This window comes from Ruditapes philippinarum, unplaced genomic scaffold (assembly GCF_026571515.1).
Source record: "Ruditapes philippinarum isolate M1 unplaced genomic scaffold, ASM2657151v2 ctg1085_1_1_1_1, whole genome shotgun sequence".
NCBI lineage: Eukaryota > Metazoa > Mollusca > Bivalvia > Venerida > Veneridae > Ruditapes > Ruditapes philippinarum.
This window is the reverse complement of record NW_026857392.1, coordinates 184,700-199,809: the sequence shown is the minus strand read 5'-3', so window position 1 is coordinate 199,809 and position 15,110 is coordinate 184,700. Positions and strand designations below refer to the sequence as shown.

The window sequence follows — 15,110 nt, the reverse complement described above, 5'->3', positions numbered from 1 at the left end:
TATTATATTTAACAAAAAAAGAAAAAACATTTTCAGTTAAAAAAAAAATATATTGAAAAATGTCTATAATATTTTTATTTTTGTGCTTCAATTTCATTATTCTTGTTAACAAAAATTCTTTAATAAAATCTCTAATACTCACAATACATACAATATTTCTTAACTATTGTCAATTAGTTGTACATGTATACACTAATTACACTTATAATGAAATACCTGTGAAAAAAAATCTGGTCTAGATTTCTTTGGTGTAAATGCAGAAATGCATTTTACTTTATATATGTATCTATATAGGATAGAGGTAAAACATTGCATGAAAATATTAGAATTATTCATCATCGTTCATAGTGATACTTCCATTAAACCATTTCCATATGTTTACAGACATTCCCCCACGTAAGTAAGACAGAGTGTGTGAACATAATACATGTATAGGTTGTTTTTTTACATATTGTATATTATTATTATTATGTATATGAAAGCCCCGCCCAATTTATTTAGTTTTACAACAAGTATGCAATAATCAATTCTTTTTGTTATCAGGTAATCACAACTACAATTTATTTCTGCATCAAGTTGACTTTAACATGATCTTTCTAAGAAAGGTTACAATCAATGTTATATGTATTCATCAATTGGTCAAATTTGCTCCCTGTTTGATATAATTAGGTAAATGCTAGGCATTCAAGAACAGATTGCTGAAGAACTTCTGTTCAAATATGTTATCAACATATATGGTGTGTAACCTTTTATTAGAAAGGTCATATTAAATACAACTTTGTTAAAAAAAAAAATGCATGATGCTTTGCCTATTTTAGCTTCATGTGCAATATAACAGGGTTTTTTTTCAATGTAACTAACCATGCCTTGTTCATGTAGAAATATATTAGCTTATGTAAATCGTCCTTGGTTGGTATAAAACCAAACAATATTTGTACCAGTTTTTGTGATTACTTGATCTCTCCACACATGGTATAGGGAGTTGTGTAAACTGAAATTTCTTCTCTACAACTTTAAATATATCATGTAAAATGCAGATTATTTGCTCGGCGAGAATCAGTGGCGGCATTAACAGCTTTCCGGTGAGATTTGTCTCTTCAGAATAAAATTTGATCTATATTTGATGCATGTTCCGGGAATTCCTGGTTCTAAAAGGGGTTGTCCTTGGTTCTGTGGGAAAAGTCATTCCTTTCTTGTAGCAGAAATCCAGTAGAAATATGTCAGATACTAATATTGGGACATTATGACCTTGGTTAAGGTTTTTGTTTAATGAAAATTGTTATTTTTTTAGTGAGGTTCTATATAGGAAAAAGTCACCTGATAAAATAATATGACACATACTGTAAATACTCTTAATTGTGAATTGTTTTTCCACAAGCTCAGAAATTTATGTTCTTAGTTTCTGCTGTGGTTTTATTGGGGATTCTTATAGTGTCCTAGTAGTTGTAATTTTAATGTGAAACATCTTAAAAACTTTTCTCTTCTTGGTGATGGTGGTGATGAAACTTTGATAGTTTTTCTTAATCAGTTATAGTTTTGGAGTATAAGAAATAACACATGGCAATGGTTTTAAGGTAATTATGATATTGGTCTTTCTTTAAAAAAAATTTCATCACAAATCATGTTGCAGCGGTTATGGACAATTTTGTATGTACATATTATCATATTGATGTGATAGCCATACATTAATGATAAGTTTAATAGTTAGCAAAATACGAGTTTCTTAATTGGTCTGAATACCATGCTTTGTTTGTTCAACAGGGAGCAGGGCACTGGTTCAACCAGTCGTTTATCCTCTGCTAAGTAAGATATCATGCACTGCCCCAGCACTGTCATGGTGCACTGTCGATACAATCTATTTAGACATTCTGTTAGAGACCTATTTCTTGCAATATCGGTATCATTATATAAAACTGGTTTTGTTATACTTTGCACACAGGTTTTGGTGTTTCAACATTGTTACAGTGATGTTATAATTAAACAAATTCAAGGCTGTCTGGTCATGGTGTGCACTATTCCCTTTCCAATCAGTTCATAGTGACATAGCAGTTTATACTAAAAATAATAAATGGTTTTGTCCAGACTGAAAGATGGTTAAGAAATGAAGTGTGGTTTAGAGTTAATTTCTCCATATAGATGCTATCTGGAACTAAGCAAATGTGGGTTTTTCAAAGCTTATTTGCCAGTACAAACAAACTTATACTGTTATAGCTTCACAGTACACTACAAGTCACAATAGATAAGTCAACCTGTTAGGCTTATTTTCAAAGCTGTAACTGTAAAAGTTTGCTTGTACCACCAGATAAGCTAGGAAAAACCCAAAATATTCCCAATTTCAGAGTAAGGTATGCAAGCTGTCACATACTATATGAGGGAAGACTTTCTACCCCAAATGATGAATATCTTTAAAAAAAATCATAATTCAGTCTTTCTATGTTTGTATTATGATATGATGTTATATAAATGACCTATGTGTTAAAAGTCATTATTAGTTCAAGCATGAATATCCTTTATTTATTTGTCAAATTGTCTCTATTATAAAGTGCATGTGTTTTTCGTAAAATTAGAAGTTTTATTTTAACTTTTTGGATTTGTTAGATAGAAATGCGTTTAGGCATGTTTTGTTGTCATAACATTTTTGTGGAGTCTCCCAACTTTTTTTGTATTAAAATGCTTAAAAATAATGGCTAATTGCTTTATTTAATTCTAAAGCATTGTTTTGGGTTTTGAGCTTAACTTATACATATATTTTATTTAGATAACTGATAAAAGTGACTCAGCTGGTCTCTTTGTATTAAGAAGCTTCTGCTATATATATATTACCATTTACATGTTTAATGGATTCAGTTTTTAAATAATTATACTTTTCTGTGTAAATCAGGAACCCTGTAATAAGTCCATCCAGATTTATAGTATAACAATCATTTTACAAGTTACATCAACTTGTCTAAATCTTTTTTTAGAAATATAAAATTTAATCAACAAATTCCACATTGCTTTACTAAAATCATTTAAATAAATCATTATCAAGTGTGAAGTACAGTTGTTATTTTATGTTAAAAGCAATAAGAATGGAAAATACTTGAATAAAATCCGATACATTTTCTTAACCCTTTACCACATATATACGCGAAACAACGCACTTTCGACCCCCCCCTTTTTTTAGGCCTCAAATAGTGAAAAAATGACCTATGTGGGCCCCAAACAAAAGTTTTTGTTTGAGAAATGTTGCTAAAAAAAATGAGCACTTTTTCGGCGCTGCCCCCATCCAAAAGATCAGGGGGTTGCCAGAAGGGGGATGTGCCCCCTTCTGTTAGGGGGGTTTGAAGGGGGGCGGAGTTCCCCTCATCGCCAAGAAAATTTTGGACTTGTGAGAGGCTAAAAATGACCCGAGGTCGATCATAATGTAACGTTTAACCAACGCTGAAAAGCCTTTGACTCTATCTCAATCCCTTGAGAAGTTGCAGCACTTTGAAATAAATTTTGATGGAAAAAATCGAGGCAAAATAGTGATTTATGGCAATTTTGAGATGTCCCCTCGTTGCCATGGTAACAGGAAATTTAAGACTGAGCATGTCGTTACAAAGGCAATGGTCCAGTCAACATTTGTGCCAAGTTTGATAAGTATTGAAGCATTTTTCATAGTTTCATAGCAGTTTGAACTTGTAACAGGAGGCTTTTCAGTGAAAATGGCCATTTTTCAAAATATGCTCATGGGGGAAAGGGTTAAATCATGTCTTTGTAGTTTAAACAAATATTTTTTTTCTATTTTTACAACATGAATATATACAGTAAGCATATACAATCACACTGATATATTTCATGTCTTTTTCATTTCTAAGCTCACTTGTAATAATGTGATATCATTTTTAGGCTGATGTTAAATCATAATTATCATCATAAACTTCCATAATTTATCTGGTGAATTCTAATTAAATAAAATAATGTTAAAATGAAAGTTAAAAGCATTGCCACCAGTATAGTCAGGCCAGCTTGCAAATCTGTGCAGTCTGACCAGGTTCAACACTGGTGGCTGACCAATTCAAATTTTTTCATCTTAATATTCCCAAAACAGATAATGGATTGTTCCAAAAATAGAACCTGGACAAGTCCATTTAAAAAAATTTAGCAGTATAATTATCAAATATTGCTTTAATCGTGTAATATTTTTTGTCTGATTAGAAAAACGCGGAAACAGCAGGAACGAGAGGAGAAACAGCGAGAGGAAGAATTACAAGCCCAACTTCAGCGCGAGGCCGAGGCCATCTCAGCAGCGGAGAACAAACCATACGAAGCACCATGTGATTCTACGCTTCTTAAGTTCATTGACGAGGTCGTAGATAAAATACAGCCATTACCTACCACTAGAGAACAAGTGAAAGCTTTAGCAACGTAAGTATTAGACACGATATAGATTTATTTTATTATTTTATAAAAGTGTTTTTATTTAGGAAATAAATATGAATTTTGAGTTCGTTGTTGTAGAATAATGCAAGGTCAGAGTTGAAATGTGCAGGAATATTAAATCACGGAGGCAAATAGGCCATTTGAACAGTAAACTGTGCATCATTGCAATACAATGAAAGAAAAAATTGTCATTCTAGTATGCTTATAGAAAGAGAATTGATAAGAAATAATGTTGAACTACTTAAGTGGAATTGTTATTTTCCTTGCATAATTTGATTAATTAACATTGCATATGATGCAAAAGCATTCCATTTTTTTTATGCCAAGCATATATTGTGTAATAAAAACAATAATGTTTAATAGAGGAATTATGTAAAGTGTGTTAGAATTTTTTATAGGCATGAGTGGAGTTGGGATTAGTGAAACATGATTTGTTATTTTGTTTATCTACATTATGCTAAAAAGACAGGTTTTTTTTTTAATTGAAAAATTGTCATGTTTTTTTTTATTGTTGTTTATTCAATGTAATATGGTTTTGAATATGTGGTGTGGTTGTCACTTTAGTTGTTGGTTTTTTTTCAGATTTGTTGCAGATAAAATGGGAGGTCCAATAGAAAGAGGTCAACTTAGTAATTTTGGCTGGGAATTACCATTAAGTCAAATAAAATTTGAACTCAAATCTAATGTAGTGCCTCTTGGTAAAATTAAAGCTGGAATACATGTACACAGAGCATTGTTGTTTAAGGTAAGTTTATCAATATATGTTTGTAAAATACAGGTTGCACTGTTTCTGTATACGCTAAATAGTAAGACAAAACTGTGCTCATATACTGCAAAATGGTTATTATTCGAGGGGAACTAATCCACGAATTTAAGATCCAACAAAATTTCATTTCGTCTGCTGTAAGATTACTTTGCATCACATTATTTACATTTTACCTTTTGGAAAAATAAACAGTCCACAAATTTAAGAACCCATGAAAATGTTCTTTGTGACAAAACCATGAAATTTCATGCCCACAAAATTAAGTGAATTTACATATAAAGCTATACCTCATGAAATATTTTTATAAACAGTTAAAATCATGTTGTTTTCATAATCTTATGGTCAATTTGCAAAAGAGTTGTTATATAAAATTTCTCTGTTATTTAACATACATGAATGTTGTACCTAAACAGAATATAATGTTTTGGAACAAAATATTATGCTGCTACTTTAAGTAGAGTTTAAACCATAAAGCAATTATTATGCCATTCACTCTTAAGGAAATATACAAACATACAGGTATTTTGGAATTGTAATTATACTTATTAATGGGGCGTCTGTGGCTAAGGTCGTTGACTTCAAACCACTTGCCCCTCACGGCTGTGGGTAATCGAATCCTGACAGGGACTTTGGATTCTTTCATGTGAGGAAGCTATCCAGCTAGCTTATGGAACGTCGGTGGTTCTACTCAGGTGCCTGTTCGTGCCTGAAATAATGCATGGAAGGGCACCTGAGGTCTTCCTCCACCAGTAAAGCTGGAACGTTGCCATATGACCTATACTGTGTCGGTGTGATGTAAAACCCAATCAAACAAACAAACAATACTTATTAATGGATTTGATTATCTGATTACGAGTTTTATGTCACATGTTTCATAGAAATGGTTCAAATATGTTATTTTCTGTTATTTCAGACTCTGGCAGACAAGATAGCTGTAAGTTGTTCATTAATGCGAGGAGAGTATAACCGAGCATGGAACGAAGTTTTACTACCCGAGGAGGATTGTTCAGTAAGTACTTCAAACTTTAGAATAAAAACATGTAAAAATAAATACTATAAGGATCTTACACCCGGCTGCAGATACAGACCGGAATATCTAGCTCGAGGGTAACTGTTTACAGCGGTAATTAGACTGCTGAGTTTTTGCTTAACAGTTACCAGACGAGAGCTAGATATTCCCATCTGTACCGATAGCCGGTGTTTTATTCTTTTACTTGCATATTACAAGTTAATGATATTTCAAAAAGAAATTATGAAAGCTAATATTTTTATTTAGCACTTTTTCTTATAGTAGCTTATGAATTTACAACTTTATTCATAATGGCAAAATGATTTCATCCTAATAAAGCAATTTATTCATACAAGGCGCGTGGGAATGACAACATTAAAACACACAACTTGTCTTACATGGGTGGTGTAAGACAGGTTTTTCTAGCACCAGTGTAAACAGTAGATAATCCAGTCTGATATGCAAGAAATAATTATTGTAGTATCAACAGGTGAAATTGCACCAGATACTTTTATTTTACACCTGGATAAGTCTTGGTATATATATTGCACAAATTCAATTATAACTATCACACTATTAGTTTGACGTAAGTCTCACTGACAAAACGGAAAGGATTGTGTCTAGTGACTCCCTGTGTCTAGTAACCTTTTTGCTCTATCCAATGGTAGGTCACAGAAGACAGTGGACACTGTAGGCTTTCTCTGTGACACATCCTAGACTTCTTTAGTATATGTCTATACTAAATGAATGCTTGAGTAAAATCCTATATACAATTTGTTTTAAATTGAAAAAAAAATTATGTTTGTAGTGAAAAAAATGTTAGTACTAGTAACTCACATTTTCACAATATTTTAGATTTTGTCACTGCATTAGATTATTTTTGTGCACCATTTCAGCTTGAGGATAGTTTATTTGCGTATACCCCTACAGTAAGTTGTAGTTTTAACGGGACATGGTTCTTAACCCACCATTCTCTAACTCTAGAAATCTTTGTCTCATCTCTGACCCTATGAAATATTAACAGGTTTTTATTGTCATCTATTTGTACATCAAAATATAAGAGGGTTCTACTGTATATAGTGCTAGAAATTTGAGATAGCCGACTGTTTTACATCCCATTAAAAGAATGATCCTCAATTCTTTTTCCAATTCTTACATGTTATGAACCTAACTAGCCAAAATTGACGGAATAACCAATGTTTCTGCTTGTATTGGAGACTTTGCAGCTAAGAAAATTTGTTATCACAGTCAACTGAAATGGTGTGGAGAAACACACCTGGTGTCTTATCTTTGGTCATGGCTCGTCATATGACTGGACTACAAAAATGTACATTAACACTCGGAAACATAATTTCATTATTTGTGATTAGGTTTGATTGTTTGTAAATAGCCTTGTATTGGAGAATATTAACATTATGTACAAGTATTAAATAGTCTCAGTCAGTGTTAATGTATTCATCAGTAAAATAACTACCAAAATTAATAATTTCCATTTAAATGTCAGTTACAAATAACATTTCTTCCATGTGTATGTATGTTTCAACTACATGTACTAAATGTTAAATACTCTTTATTCCTCCATGTATAAGCATTAATGCCTGTTAGAAATAAGAACTTTGTCAGAATATCTATTTAAAGAAGTTCACTTTGTCATGAAATATCTCAAATTCTGAAATTCTCAAACATCTGAATGGGTCTAATATAATGTTCTTTGATTTTTAATTTCTAATTTCTAGGTATGTTATTTCCTTTCTCTTTGCATAGGTTGTTACCTTTAAAGACCTTCAAATGATGCATGCATACCTTTTGTCATGCAAAATCTTTGAATAAGTCTATAAATTTTGGAACAAGGGCAAGCTTAGAGAACAGGGTCTAAGGTTATGAAATAAAAACGGCTACCATTGGCCAGTTTGATATCTATACTCAAAAATCAACCAATCAGATTCTAGCTTTTTGTGTAGACTGGTATCCAGATTTTAATTTATAACCTTTGACCCAGTCTCCAAATGCAGCAGTTTTTCCAATTTTACCTAAGAAACAGTCACAATTAACATTGGTTTTTGAAAATAAGTGGTGTTGAAATGAATTCTTGATACCAGTATTAGATTGATGATCATAGTTCAAAAGCATAGCCTGAAGTATGCAAAAGAGAAAAATATTTGTTTACAGATGTGGCTCAATATTTTTATTTTACAAAAGCAACACATGAAGCTGAATAAATTACTATACACATGTAAACATTAATTATTGTAAATAGTGTATTTAAATGTAGATAATAAAAATTATGCTCATACCGTCCTTCTACTAAAAGTTATATTTTCACCAAAATTAGAATGAAAATTATCTTTAAATTGAATGAATACTTTAGAAGCCTGCTCTTTCAGAAGTCTCAACAATACACATGTGGTATTTTATACCAGAATTTGCATGAAGGTTGACTTGAAGTATTTAATGATTATTCTTATTTTACTATGTTTTTGTTTTTCCAGCCTGGTGCACCAAAGTTCCCACCAAAGACATTTATCGTAGATCTGATTCATGAACCTGGAAACTTGCTACCATTCGACACACCTGAAGCACAAACCTACAAAAAAATCTAGTGAACTAAATGGACTTTCTATTTTTCTTGTTGTACTATCATTAAGTAAAGAAATCCTCAGATGAATTTACAGAAAAAAACTTTTCTACAACTGAATTTTTAAAAAATAGAAATTATGGTTAAAAAAAAAAAGTTTCATTTACGTAGAAAATTGTGTCATTACTTTTATTCTCCTTATTTACTGGCTTATAAAACTTGGACCATAGAAGATTATTTAGTGTCATTGTATTTACTGGTAAATTCTGTTTAAAAAAAACTTAGGAAATATGAAAATTTATGTTTGACCATTCTTCAAACAGACATGTTCGTACTTTTATGAGGATTCTAATTTTTTAACAGTTTAACATAAAGTTCAAGCATTCCAAAATTTCCTAGGACAACCCTCGTAAATCTACATACCCAGTAAAAGCAGCATTTGACAATGTTAGAAATATCTAAAAAAAAAAGTCTAGAAACTATTTATATCCCAACCCCTTGGTACTGAACTATTCTTTTTATATATTGTTGATTTCATATTTGTTTTGTTTACACTGTTTTGTATTATATATTTTATAAATATTAATAAATAATAACTGTGATATGTCAATGATCTAAACTTACTTTGTTACTTAGAAATATAATATGTTACTTACTTTAGAAGAATTTTGACAAGTATTATTGAAGCATTATGAAGCATGAAGTTTGGTTAGTAGTTTTTCAGAAATTGAAAAAGTTCAAGCCATTTCCAAAGTAGTACTTTTCAATGTAAGTTTATATCACTGATAAATATAGAAAAAGTATGAAGAAATAAAATGAAATAAAAAAAGTAAAAACATAAATTTAGTTGTTTTTTTATTGTTTTTTTTGGGGGGTATACAAGAGGGTCATGATGGCCAGAAATTGAGATATTAACTAATATGAAATAACATTATAAAATAAAATGATGATACTTTGCACATATTTTACTGTATCATCTCTGACAAAAAAATGTTTCGGCTGCTCCAGTGTCTGGCTGCTAACTTTTCGAACATAGTCACTCCTTTTACTGTTTTTTACAGACACATAAAATCTACAACAAAATAGATTTAATTCAGTTCTAATAACTAATTTGTATTCTCTCAAGCTACATTTTTTCATGTAGTTCAAATTCATTTTGTTTCCACGTAATGGCATAAAAATGCTATAATATATGACAGTATTTATAACTATATTTCTACTGCGTTACTAACGCAGTAAGGGCTATTTTTGCGCCACTCGTGAAATATACCTTTTGGTGCTCACTCGGTGAAATATATTTCGATCTTACACTAAACTAAACAAATTTTCTTTTTATTATATGCAAAGAAACGTTTTAAAAAGACATTTAACCTAATACTGAATGAAAAGCGCGCCAAATAAAAATACAACGTGACGTCATTTACGACGTCGTGTCATTAAGTTGGTTCCCAGTACTGTGCACGCTGGTATTTCACTGAAACAACGTAAGGGGCTTAAATTCAAACAGTGAAATTATCAAAGTGGTAATTTCACTGTTTCAAACAGTGAAATTACCAGTTTTATATCACTGATATATTTCTATAAAAAACTGAAAAGCATGTATTAACTATATTTCTACTGCGTTACTAATGCAGTAAGGGCTATTTTTGCACATTTTGACCTGTTTATGGTAATTCGCATGGATTGTAAGTGCCATTGATAATGTGTTAATTGTATTCTTTTTGTTACTTCACAATGTTATACAGTTAGATATATTGTCAACTTTTCATGAAAATTAGCATGAATCTGGAGGCGTGCTGCTTTAAATTCTCATTTACGCTTTATATTTGTACCATACATGTTGTTTTAAATGTATATGTATTCAATGCAGAAATAAATCTATCTATCTAATTATGTCCTTATAACTTGCATTTCAAATCATGTATGCTATAGTTCTGAACGACTTCATTTATGAATTTGACAATCATTTTACAGTTTCATCACTAATATATTCTATATGTCAATGATTTGTTACAATGTACATAAAATATAGTTAACCATAAATGACCATTTATACAGTCATGTACATTACAAGTGTATTTTGGATTTTCATATTGAAAGCGAAAACCCTCTCCATCTGGTTTTGCAATAAATGCAATGGCTTTACATGCAACAATCTGTAGCTGTAAATCTTTGGTATTAATCAGCATTTTTGATAGACCATTGTGAAATAACTTTGATTAATCACCATCAGTGATTATTCCCATACTGATAAGCCATGCCAGACATAATGGTTCGAATAATTATTTATCATCATTAGTAAGATCTGGCGGTTGTACAGTTTTAAGACAATCGCAAACAAGAACCGGTTGAACCTGGTGATGCTCCCCGAGTAGGTTTTGGACACAGGAAAGTGTGAACAAATGAACAAAGGGCAAAAACTCCAAAATAAGGCAAGGCAGAGATATGATTTTTTTGCACTGCACTTCAATTCAATTAGATCTATAAAGTTTCATGAGGATATCTCTTACAGTTTCAGAGTTATGTCCCTGGTAAAATTCAAAGTGTAAAAATGAACAAAGGGCAATAACTCCAAAATTAGACAATGCTGTGTTTAGGTTCTTTAGCATTGCAGTTCTATCCAATAAGATCTATCTACCTACAAAGTTTCATGTTGATATCTCTAATAGTTTTAAAGTTATGTCCCGGACAAAAATAAAAAAGGAAAAATAAAAAAAGGTAATAACTTCAAAAAAGGGCAAGGCAGAGTTATGGTTCTTTAGCACTGCACTTCTACCCCACGAGACCTATCTACCTACAAAGTTTCATGTTGATATCTCTTATAATTTTAGAGAAATGGCCAGGACAAAGTTCAAAATGCCAAAATGAACAAAGGGCAATAACTCCAAAATTAGGCAAGACAGAGTTATGGTTCTTTAACAATGCACTTTTACTCAATGAGATCTATTTACCTACAAAGTTTCATGTTGATATCTCTTATACTTTTAGAGTTATGTTCCGGACAAAGTTCAAAGTGTAAAAATAAACAAAGGGCAATAATTCAAAAATCATCCAAGGCAGAGTTACGGTTCTTGTGCACTGCACACCTACTCAATGAGATCTATCTACCTACAAAGTTACATGTTGATACCACTTATAGTTTTAGAGTTATGTCCCGGACAAAGTTCAAAGTGTAAAAATAAACAAAGGGCAATAATTCAAAAATTAGGTAAGCCAGAGTTACGGTTCTTATGTACTGCACACCTACTTAATAAGATCTATCTACCTACAAAGTTTCATGTTAGTACCTCTTGCTGTTTAAAAGTTATGTCCCGAACAAGAAAAGCGGACGGATGGACAGACGGACGGACAAAGCTGCGACTATATGCTCACCCTTCGGAGAGCATAAAAAAAGAAAAACGATATAGCGTTGGGGTACATATATGTAAATGTCATATGTTATTCAAGTACATAGCACTATAATTACAGGCTATGCATGGTAGACATTGTCAACATGTATATGTTGTAACTTTAAACTGTATAGTAGATAAGCGCCCATTCTCAATAAAATAAAGCATTTGAGGTTGAAAAATATAAACAATTTGATGTTGTCATTGTGTCATTTTTTATCGCTGAAGTAAAAGTTAAGGGTATTTTGCAAGTTTGCCAGAAATATTTTGAACAAGAAACTATGATATAACAGGATGGCATTTATTTCGGTAATGACACTGTATTTCTTCAGTAACGTAGATTTCAGATCTAATAATGTAACATATTGGCTGCATATTAATAACAAATGTCTGTAAAATATATCAAAATCTGTAAATTCTCTTTCTAGAGGGCCTTTCTAACCCAGGAAAATTCAAGGAAGTTGGGTACCTTGCTAATTTTCAGTCAATTTCTTCAAAGTTAAATATTCGTAGAAAGCAAAAATAGTCAATTTTGGAAATGATTATTTTATGTCTTCATTCAAAGGATATATATCATAAATAATATATGAGAGGTCGAATGAATACAAAAATGTTGTATTAGCAATTTTTTTTCAAAACATTCAACTTTCCACTTTCTTAATAAATTTTGGAAAATTTATTGTAAACAGTTCTATATTTATCCCCATATAGGATGTCACGTATGTTTCATTTTATTCAAATGCAAGTAAAGGATGAGAAAACAATTTTATTTTTTGTAAAATAATTTATATTTATGGATATTATTTTATCATTATTATATATAGAATGAAATACGGCCAGTAAGCTCTTTGCAGAAATGAATTAGTTGTTGCTGAGAACATCAATATCTTGTAATATATTTTTAACATTTCTGCTGGTACATCAACATATTATTAACATATCTTTCCTTTGTAAAAACAATTTTGTATCTTCTTACATCTAATACAAGCTAACCGTTACTAACAGGCATGTTAATCCCAACTTTATCTTTAATTTTAAAAAAAATTGTTGAATTGTAAATGGGAGTAACGTATATTTCACACTCGCTTATTTATGAACTTTATCACGGAATTGAAACTTACATGTAAAATCGACTTTATTATTTAGGAATCAAACGTACATCATTCTATTGTCATAAAAATGAGATTTTATGTTTTTATATATGCATGTGTAAACAATATAAAGCATGTTTGATAAAAGTAACGTTTGTTTCACTGTGGTTACTTAAACAAGTTAAAACTCGACCAAAGTTAACAAAATTTACTTACTAATGTCAAATAGAAGTTAAAGTTGCTGATATACGTGCTTTCTGACTTCAATTTCCCTTTTGATATACTTACTTTAAAGAGTTGATAACGTATGTTTCTGTAACGTATGTTTCGTTTTTACATTGAAAGTGGGTTAAAAAATGACACAAAACCGTTTAACCCGCCATAATTTGTGGTTAATATATCAGAGTTACACACATGTTAATTTTCTTTCTTGTTTGGATTCTTCTTTGAATGGATTGGCTCTTAAATAATGGTAACGTATATTTCTTTTTAAAATGCTGTTGAAAAAATTTGAATAAAAAATGAAAATTTCCGAAAATAGAATTATATTTGAGAGGTTGCAAGCTTATTTTTACTTATAATTATATACATGCTGTATTATTAAGCATACATCGATTCAATTATGTAATTTCGGTTTCACTTCTTATTGTTTTAGGTTTGTCACTATTTATTTATATGCATTTGGCGACATTTGATCATCCATTATATCAATGAGATTTTAACAGTCAAATATAACTTTTACCAATAATCAAAGTTCATATACACACAGCAATGACTAATTGCACATGTTTCGTTTATTCTGGAACTTATTTTTCTGAAACACAATTTAAAAGTTGAAAATTCTAGGTGGCGACAGTAACGTATGTTACATTTTAGGGCATAAATGGTACTTGTAAAAGAAAAATAACAGATAGAAATATAAAACTGAGAGTGTCCCTATTAGACAAAGTGGCAGCCACCTTTCTAACGACATTTTGACCTCAAGAAAAACCTTCGTATAAGAGCTACCCAGTGGAACATCAAATGCTGTGTTTTATTGAGAATGAGCGAATGTGTTTTTGTAAATCTAAAATTGATACAAATAAAAATTAAACAAATTTTTACCACCTACGACTTTGGTTTGTTGTCATATATGATAATGTTATTATGGTTTTAGTGTACATGCACCTTTGCTAAATGAAGGTAAATAATACTGCAGGATTATTATGTTGTTTCTCACTGGATATTCAAGGCATTATATAGTTTAAATATAGCTGCTGTCAATATCTGAAGAAACCTCACATTTTTCTCTGAAAAATAAATGCTTGTATAATGAATTCGTTATAAATATTTCTGACAGGTTATATGCCCATATATAAATGTACAGGTATATAAACGATTGTTTGCAATATAATCATTTACATAGGGCCATATAAACCTGTCAAAAAACTTACAACTAAATTTCTATTATTCTTATTATTTCTTTTGAATGAAATATGAAAAAAAAAAATTCAAACTGCATACAAGGCAATGTTTATTGCTTGAAATGTAGGACATTTTAAAATGCGTTAACAATGTAAAGTAATGCAAGATGAATGAGCATTATACATGTATATATACACTTTTAAGATATCACAGACGTTTTTTTATATCACAGACAAACATTTAATTATATGAGCGGCGTCATGACAAAACCAACATAGTGAGTTTGCAACCAGCATCCGCGCAGTCTGATCAGGATCCATGCTGTTCGCTTACAAACTTTATAACGAGTAGAGAACTGATAGCAAACAGCATGGATCCTGATCAGAGTGCACAGATGCGCATGCTGGTCTTGATCCATGCTGGTCGCAAACCCACTATGTTGGTTTTGTCATGACGCGGCTCATATGAC

At 31.0% G+C, this 15,110-nt stretch overlaps 1 protein-coding gene across 11 annotated transcripts in view; it reads left to right on the top strand.

Annotated features, from left to right (window-relative positions):
• Nucleotides 1-9,454, top strand: part of LOC132749587 (armadillo repeat-containing protein 3-like) — a 77,558-nt gene extending 68,104 nt beyond the window's left edge. For 3 of the 11 annotated variants that reach the window (XM_060739397.1, XM_060739398.1, XM_060739396.1), the window contains 7 exons: nucleotides 385-396; nucleotides 1,762-1,803; nucleotides 4,183-4,392; nucleotides 4,990-5,152; nucleotides 6,087-6,182; nucleotides 7,079-7,111; nucleotides 8,672-9,454. In XM_060739397.1, coding sequence (XP_060595380.1) covers nucleotides 385-396; nucleotides 1,762-1,803; nucleotides 4,183-4,392; nucleotides 4,990-5,152; nucleotides 6,087-6,182; nucleotides 7,079-7,111; nucleotides 8,672-8,782 — 667 coding nt within the window. In that variant the 3' untranslated portion in view covers nucleotides 8,783-9,454. Of the gene's footprint in view, nucleotides 1-384; nucleotides 397-1,037; nucleotides 1,083-1,761; nucleotides 1,804-4,182; nucleotides 4,393-4,989; nucleotides 5,153-6,086; nucleotides 6,183-7,078; nucleotides 7,112-8,671 lie in introns of all 11 variants that reach the window. The other 8 variants (XM_060739399.1, XM_060739405.1, XM_060739403.1 and 5 more) reach the window with 7 other exon arrangements.
• The last annotated feature ends 5,656 nt before the right edge of the window (nucleotides 9,455-15,110 follow it).